The following is an 8,739-nucleotide window of genomic DNA, read 5'->3' on the forward strand; positions in this document are numbered from 1 at the left end:
ACATAATACTCCGTCAGAAAAAAAGTGTCACCTCCTGTATTCTTTTGTTGGTTTTTTTAGTGGCTTTCTTGGAGTTCAGTCCATTTTTTGTGAGTCCAAGCGTGCCCCAGAAGGTCTGGACTGCCCAAGAACAATTTGTGATCCAGTTATCATTTTTTAAAAGAATCAACTCTAGCTCATAATAGGGCATGCTCCCCGGAGAAATCATGGTGTCCCGAACAGAACCTGAATCAGTTCCCACAGCAGTGACTATGTGCAATCTATTTCTGTGAAGTTTAGCAGAAAAACATTTCAGTGTTATTGCTGGGTGTACTTCAGGCGCAAGAGATTTGGGACTTCATTACTGTATGTTGTGAAACCCTACTACCATTTCAACTTGTACCAATGTTTACTATTTTGTGGCGATGCCTCCCTGCGTGTGTTTGTGTGTGTGTGTGTGGATGGGTGGTGGTGGTGGTGGGGGGTGATAATCTGTCTTATTTTGCCAATATTGCATAACAGGAAATCAATACACCTTCCGAGCGATAACATCTATCATTGAAGAAAATCCTCATAGATCCTAGACTGGACATTTTTTCCTGACAACGAAAAAACATAAACAGATAGACAAATATAGAAAGGACAAAACAAAACTCCTTGCTCCGTCTGGGGACGAACTTTTGACAGCTGTCAGAGAAGACGCGTGTGACCGCTCTGTGACTTTCCGGGTGTTTCAACGACGCAGAGTGTGATTGGTCACTTTAGTATCTTTCTCGATTGTGATTGGTGAACTAGAATTTGCGGTGTCGTTGATGATTGGCCAGCCGGGTTCGCTCTACGCCCTCCTTCCGCCAGTACTTCATGAAATCACAACAAGTCCCCGTGGTCTACTGCGTCGGTATATTAACCAGTCCAGGGCTGCTTGTAATTACAGCTTTCTTACTTTTTACCGTGAAGGCATTTTTAAACAGTCTGACTGTTTAGGCGCTACCTGCAACGGAAAATCTGACTTAGGCTTAACGAAAACAGTAGACAGTAGATTAACAGATTAACAGTAGATATAAGTTATGAACAGGCTCTAGAAGGAGACTGTTAGCTAGCTTTTATAAGTTGGTATCTGCGTAAACTCAGTCGTATCGTGTTCCAGCGACCTTAGCCCCACTGGAGTCCACAGCTGTGGACCGCCCTGGCAGGATGTTTCCACTGGACTCCCCGTGGAACATCTCTTTCGCCGGCTGCGGCTTCCTTGGTATCTACCACATTGGCGTGGCTAGCTGCCTGCAGGAGCAGGCTCCCTTTCTGGTCCAGAACGCCCGGCACATATACGGTGCATCTGCTGGAGCTCTCACCGCCACTGCTCTGGTCACTGGAGTATGTCTCGGCAAGTATCTTTTGGGTCTTAGATTACTAAGCTCGAGTACTATGTAGGAGTTATTGCATGTAACTATGCGTTATAGCTTGAAATGAGCGGGATAAGAAAATGATGTAGCATGAAGTCAAAGGAGCTTGCAAAGAAAAGCGTCTGGACTTCTTTAAGTTGCGCCTGGACTTAAGAAGTCCAGACGCTTTTCTTTGCAAGCTCCTTTGACTACGATGACCTGGGTAACTGAGAACCTTCACAGACAGATGTAGCATGAAATGGAAACAGAGTGGCATTGAGGCCATCCTCACGCTCATCAGCTCAGAGGTGCAACTCAAAAGTGATAACCATCTTCTGAGGAAGAGAGGATGTTTTGTAACAGGATTGTCATCAGTCTTCTAATTCTTGCTTTAAATGTATCGCCTGTTACCCAAGCAAGTCCCCTTATCTGATGCTGTGCATGTAAAAACCGATTGTGAATGTATTTGTGTCTGTTTTGTTGTATACTACACGACCTTCCCAAGGACTATGAATGTAATATTGGAGTATTGCTAAAATTTGGCATGCTCTTAATTATATATATATTAAAAGCATAATTATGTATATGTATATGTCAAATCAAATCACCTTTATTGTCACATCACATGTGCAGGTACACTGGTAGAGTACATGTGAGTGAAATTCTTGTGTGAGACCTTCACAAGAAACAGAGTTGTGCAAAAATACAATAACGTAACCTGTCCCCTTAAAATGCTTTATCTAGTTCTTATTCACTGCAACAAAAGCACCAAAACTTTCTGTCATAAAGTGCACAACAGTTCCCAGACGCCAATGTCTGTTTCCCTGTTTCACAGGAGAGGCTGGTGCAAGCATCATTGAGGTTGCCAAAGACGCGAGAAAGCGATTCCTCGGACCGATGCATCCTTCCTTTAACCTGGTGAAGATCGTGCGACACATGCTGCGACGCACTCTGCCAGCTGATTGCCACCATCGAGCCAGTGGGAGGCTGGGAATCTCTCTCACCCGAGTTACAGATGGAGAAAACGTCTTGGTGACCCAGTTCAACAACAAGGAGGAAGTGGTGCAGGTATGCAGTGTTAATACTTTGATCAGCAGGCTTGCTGCAACATAATATTCATCTCCACTGCAACTCCTTTGTTATTGAGGCAAAACAAATTATATGCAGATGCTACATTGGACTATGACACACAATTTTTTCACCATTTTCTGATATGTTGTGCTTGAATTGTTGTGCAGGTTGTTATATTGTAATAATAAAAGTTACAAGCTGCAGCCCTAGTTTTTTTTTTTAAATTTCAGTTAATGTTATTATAAAATATGCTTTAAGACCAGAAAAACAATAATAATAATTTCTGATATCACAGTGTTTATGTGCTGTGAGTATTATTTAGCTGCAGTCTGCTTGATTTGATTTAAATCAATCAGAAAATCTCCAGCGGTCAAAGAACTGTATTTCCATTTACAATTATTAATCAGACGTTGTTTCTTATTATTTCTTTTCCAAATCAGGCGTGTGTCTGCAGTGCCTACATCCCAGTGTACTGTGGCATCATTCCTCCCACACTGCAAGGAGTAGTAAGTAAATGTACTCTTATCTGGCATCCGTGCACCTTTCTTTTAATCTCACGTTCCTGCTTTGGGAATATTTAATTAAATCTTTCCCTAAGAAGATATTAAATGTTGGACAATAGAAGCACAAATGTTTAAAACATGTCATGGCGAGTCCGCTTTGCTGCTTTGCTTGAATTACACATTGTGTTTCCTTCTATTGTGCTTTGCTGTGACTTTTGGCACTTTTTCTTCTTTCTGTAAGTGCACCCGTCAGGGCCCTCCCTTCCCTGAGAATGTGTTTGCTCTGAATGGCATGTGCTTGGAAACAATGATTATAAAATTCCTGCAGAGTTAGTGTTTTAGTGTCACACTAAAGGGGGAAGTTTTGCTGGCCATGTTTCTAGAACAAATGTTTTTTTCTGGGAAACATCGTTGAGCAATACCAGCGTTCCCAACTGCTCGCCGTGGCCTTTGTGATGGTTTTTTTGGAGCTCACGTGCTCTTGTTTGTATGCAGAGCTTGTGACCAAAATTAGAGAGTAGCAGAGCCAAATGTGATGGTGCACAGGCTTTCAAAGTTAGTCTGTTCTCGCTCTCTTAACCCTCAGTGGCTCAAGTTCAGATTGCTGATGTCATCCACATCTTATCTGTTGACACAGTGTGAAACCTCTGCCATTCCTCCACTTCAATAAAAACACAGATTAGTCAATACACGGGATATTATGTCATTGCTATCATCATCCTGTTTAGAAAATGCTGTAAGGACACAGGTCATTTAAAGTCAGTCACGTGTTATTTTCTGTAGATTTTCTGATGGGTTTTTTTTTCTTTATTTGTGCAGCGATACGTTGATGGAGGAATCTCAGACAACCTCCCTCAGTACGAGCTAAAAAACACCATCACCGTGTCCCCGTTCTCAGGAGAGAGCGACATCTGCCCCCGAGACACCTCGACCAACATGCACGAGCTTCGCTTCACTAACACAAGCATCAAGTTCACTCTTAAAAACCTCTACAGAGTCTCCAGAGCACTTTTTCCTCCAGATCCAATGGTATGCAGCTTGATTACAGCCTTCCGGATCTATGCACATAGAGATACACACACAGCTGCCGACAAATTGATTGGCTCAGTGAGTGAACTCAGTGGGCCTCTCTGACTCATGTGAGATAACTCTATGTGTTTGTTTTGAGTGCAGGTAATGAAGGCCATGTGTAAACAGGGATACACGGATGCGCTGCATTTTTTAAAGAGAAATGGTAAGGGTTGTTGATCTGCCAACTTACTTCAAAGCTTCTTCTGATTGGTACTGACAAGTCGAATCGATCTTTTGTCCCCTGGCTCTGAGATATGTACAAACATTATCAGCCAGATATACTATCACTGCTTGTGCTTCCTATGACTATGTCATCAAATCAATAGACTGATTTTTCCTGTGATTTGGCGTCTCTTAGCCGTTATCGTTAGTCGTTAGCTTTATGTAACTCAAAGCATGAGTTTACTAAGGCGACACTTAGCAACAGAAGTATTTTAAACATTATGAACTCGTTAAGTTATTTATTTTATTAAGAAATGGCTCTGACTGATGGTTCCAGATTAAATGAGTTACTCTGGTATTTTCTCTTCTTTTCAGGATTGCTTAACCTCCACCGAATTTATACAGACAGATCACTACTAACTAACAAAGAAGAAAATGAGGAAGTCAGTGAAGAGGAGGACGCAAATAAAAGTGAAGACAAAGAAAAGCCACAGGTGGAAGAGACAGCATTGGAGGTTTATGCCTGCGCCTCTTTCGACGAGCAGATCATTGAGTACCTTCCTCCCGCGCTGCACAAAGGTAACATGATGCCGAAGGTACAGACTGAGTTGAAAAGTTGGTACACTGTGACAAAGCAAGAAATGGAACCTTTTAGTGTAAATTGAAAGCAGCATCTGCCTGGGTAGTGGATAAACATATCTAGAGATTAAAAACAATTTAAAACTCCTTTCATAATCTTTAAAATATTTGTCACTGTGAACAATAATGCAAGGACCTAACGTTTAAAATGTTAAGCAATGTTGCTTTTTTGTTCCATTTCTCCCAGTTTCAAACAAAGTTTTTAGCATCTTGCACAGTTGGTTCATATTAAAACTCTCTTTAGGAGAAATCACAGCTTGTAAGCCTTTATGTAGCCAGCTGAGTTTTTCAATCCTTGTGAAGCCTTATAAATCTAACTAAAGTCCTGAGACCTTTGTAAACATTTTGCCTGCTACTCTTTTTTAAGAACACAGGCAGCAATGGCCAAGATCTTTATGTTTTTGTGACTGGACGTCTTGTGTCATATCTCAGGAATACCTGAAGTGAATTCTTTAAATTGAACTTATGGAGGAACTCTCTGTGTTTAAATGTATACTGTGACCTCACAACAAACATTTGGGTTTTTTGCATTTTTTTGTTAATGAAGAATTCGTACAACATTTATACAAATGTCTAAAATGATAAAATTGCTAAAAGTCAAATCAGGGCAGACTTGGATATGAACTGCACCTCTACCCCGTGGGTAAAGGCATAAAATTAAGATGTGATTATTCTAGTGCCAGTTGTTTTATAAAACCCTTATCTTGGTTTAAATGTCAAGCTTGGTTCATCTTTTGGAAATCAGCAAATTGTCTGCTAACTATAATAGTCACAGCACAGATTTTGAGTAAAAGTGCTCAAACCTTTACGTCACTGCAAGTCTTGTGGGAAAATAAAGTACACAATCTCTTCTGTACTGGAAAAATGCCTTTGATATGTCATAAGATAGAACTTGTGTACAGTTTCTTTGTAGTTTTGCACAGAGGAGGGTAATTCTGTCTCTCTGCCTCCCTCTGCAGCTCTGGTCGAGGCCTGCATGGAGAGGAGGAGCCTGGCGCAGTCGCTAAGCAACCTGCTTCCTGTCAGGATGGCCACAGCCATGATGCTTCCCTACACTCTCACCCTGGAGTCTGCTATGTCCTTGACTCTCAGGTGCTATAGGACTTCATTACGTCTGTCTGTTTGTACATGTAGTCCCTTTTATTGAACGAATTACCTTTAAACTGTATTTCACTTAGAGTGCATACAGTGAAAATCTGTCTTAGCACCATTTTACTATTACTGCAATATATATAGTATTATTTAAGTTGGTTCAGTCAGTTACTGTTCTTACTGTCTGGGAGCAACTGTAACCTTATAATTTCCTCAGGGATTAATAAAGTATTCTGATTTTGATTCTGGCGACTATGTCCTCTGACTAATAATCGTGTGTCCCTTGTGTAGACTTTTGGAGTGGCTGCCAGATGTGCAGGAAGATGTGGTGTGGATTCAAGAACAGTTATTGAAAATCCTACAGCGTTTTCTTCGCCAGACCTCCAGAAGCTTGTCCCACAGTGTATCTGCCAGGTAGGTTTAGCTCTGCAGTTACACAAAACTTTAACTTACTGTTTCTGCCATCCATTTATGCCACATAGTTACAACGCCTGTCATTATGATGCCATGTTGATAAACCCCAAAACTGGATCTGCCTCATACAGTGAATGAACAGTGCTTAATTTCAACTTGGTTAAAGCTACAGTAACTGGTTATGTGATCCTGTTGGGGGCAGCAGAAACAAGTAGCGACTAAAAATCCCTGTTCTGTCTGATAAATTGACCGTGTAGACACATCCAGCAGTTACAGAGCAACAGTATCATTTGGTTGCTGTAGCTATCTGCCGTGTAGTTCACAGAAGATGATCTACAGGGAGGTTTTAGGATCTATATGATAATTTGAAAGTGAAGCAGAGCCGCTAACTGCAGATTCCCTCTCCTCGTTCACACATCTGCATTTGATTCGTTGTCATAAAAATGTTGTGTTTTTTTGTATCTAAACCTGATTTAATAACACAAAATCAAACAGTTACAGCGTACTCCATATTCATGCTGGTAAATACTTCTCATGAATACTAGGTTGTTCTGCCAACTGGAGATGCACCACTACAAGTCCATCCCATCCCACTTCAGCTCCCCAAGCCTGTTTCCCACTTGGGTGAATGGGAGGAGCTCTTCAGTCCAGGATGTCTTCACGCGTCTGGAAAACTACAAGAGGCAGCTGCTTTCAGATGTGCTCTGTATCAACATGGATCTGCAAGGCTCCTTCAAAACTGGAATGATGTCACCAAATAACAGCTCTGCTACTGACCTTTCCTCTGACCTTTCCTCTGACCTTTCCTCTGAAGGTCTCACAATGCACACAGGTTGTCTTAAACTTCCAAAAGATGCTAACTCTGGAAACTACCAGTAGCTCTTAAGAGTGCTGATAGAGAGACAACATCAAATCAGATTTAAAGCTCTGTCTTCTTCCTCATGTTAAGGTATTTTTGGCTGAAAGAAGATATTTGTAATATGATCGTCCCCATTTTCTAATGGTTGGAAATTTTAATTGTTTCACATATTTACACTTAACTTTGTTTTAAATGCCTTTGGACCAGTGCATGACGCTGAACTGAGGTGTTTGCTCAACTATTGTAAGGCCATACACACATCATGATCGTGTGTCTACAGAAGTGCATTTAAACTTAGCACATGTGCTCAGTCATGTACAGACTTGAATTACAGGATGTTGGAAACAAAGAATGAGCACTTGAGGTTGCACGGTTAAAATAGGTGTGTGTTTATGTTTTTGGTGGAGTGCTGACCAGTAGTTAATCAGAGTTTTCCTTCTGTATCCAGTCATGAGCTTTAAGTAACTTTTGCTACACAGAGGGCAAAACGACTGATGAACCAGTCTGTTTAGTACACGTACCTACTCCATTTACGTGATGCAAGTGTCAATGCATAGTGTGAAAGACAACACTTTATGTTTCTTGGTTCATTTTAATGGCAATGCCTTATGTATTAACAATTATTTATATGAAAAATACAAGTGCTTTACTTTTTCCAAATCATGTATATATTTTTTGATCATCTCGATTTATTTAGATGTAAGTTGAAGCTTTTTATAAATGATTTTAAATATTTAGCATTGAATGTTGACAGATTTGATTTGTTGCTACATGTTTAGTGCATATGTAGTAAATCAAAAATGTGAAAACGTGATTTTTTTAAGCCCCATTAATCTGACTGTGCCTTTTGTTTGTAGGTTACAACCTACTTGTTAAAATTCTTCTTGCACTGTGTGCTGCATCTTTAACTGTGTGATCTACTCCCATGCTGTGCCTTAACCTTCAATGAAATAATTGCAAAATGAGTGCCAAATGATGTAAAAAAAAAAAATGTTTCAGAGAAAAATATGCATTTTATTGTGAAATAAAGTGATGATCAATATTTGTGTCTTCATATTCCTGTTCTCACATTAGCCTGTAAACCTGTAGCTGACAATGAAAAGAAGAAAAACGTAACACATGCCAGGCAGTGACCAAATGATGACTCAGGGATCATGGCAGACTTTGAAAAATACCTCAGTGAAATGAACAAGGACAACATAACACAGCAGGATACAGTTGGACAGCAACTAAAAGGGTAACATAAATAGTGTCCTAACATGGACAATGCCATGTTAGGACAAAAGAAAAGCTGCCACAATTTCCCTGTTTGCTTGTAGCTATTGAGAAACTCAAGCAAATTCACCCCAACATCAGACTGTGAAGTGCTCAGAGAAACTATGAAAAACTAAGAGCTACATCTCAGACTAGACAGACCTCAGTTAGCATGTTAAATGTTAAAGTTCATGACAGAACAATTAAAAAAGACTAAATAAGTATGACGTGTTTTCTCAGGAGAAATGCTCTTCTCTCTAAAAGGAACATGACATTTGTATCTGAAAGGAAAAAAAAAACAAGACTTATAAGACAA

General features: G+C 40.2%; 1 protein-coding gene across 1 annotated transcript; it reads left to right on the top strand.

Moving 5' to 3' along the window:
• Nucleotides 1-729: 729 nt before the first annotated feature.
• pnpla2 (patatin-like phospholipase domain containing 2) lies at nt 730-8,203 on the top strand. The gene is made up of 9 exons (XM_006789216.3): nt 730-1,360; nt 2,194-2,426; nt 2,870-2,935; nt 3,752-3,961; nt 4,106-4,166; nt 4,541-4,744; nt 5,764-5,896; nt 6,188-6,310; nt 6,856-8,203. The coding sequence occupies exons 1-9, from the start codon at nt 1,174-1,176 to the stop codon at nt 7,187-7,189; spliced, it is 1,551 nt and encodes a 516-aa protein (XP_006789279.2). The 5' UTR covers nt 730-1,173; the 3' UTR covers nt 7,190-8,203.
• Nucleotides 8,204-8,739: the final 536 nt, after the last annotated feature.

The sequence above is a fragment of the Neolamprologus brichardi genome, chromosome 7 (assembly GCF_056152115.1).
Source record: "Neolamprologus brichardi isolate AB-2024 chromosome 7, ASM5615211v1, whole genome shotgun sequence".
Lineage (NCBI taxonomy): Eukaryota > Metazoa > Chordata > Actinopteri > Cichliformes > Cichlidae > Neolamprologus > Neolamprologus brichardi.

Coding starts and splice junctions, on each gene's coding strand:
- pnpla2 (XM_006789216.3), top strand. CDS start 1,174: ATGTTTCCACTGGACTCCCCGTGGAACATCTCTTTCGCCGGCTGCGGC. Junction 4,167..4,540: donor GCATTTTTTAAAGAGAAATG/GTAAGGGTTGTT, acceptor TCTTCTTTTCAG/GATTGCTTAACCTCCACCGA. Junction 5,897..6,187: donor GCTATGTCCTTGACTCTCAG/GTGCTATAGGAC, acceptor TCCCTTGTGTAG/ACTTTTGGAGTGGCTGCCAG.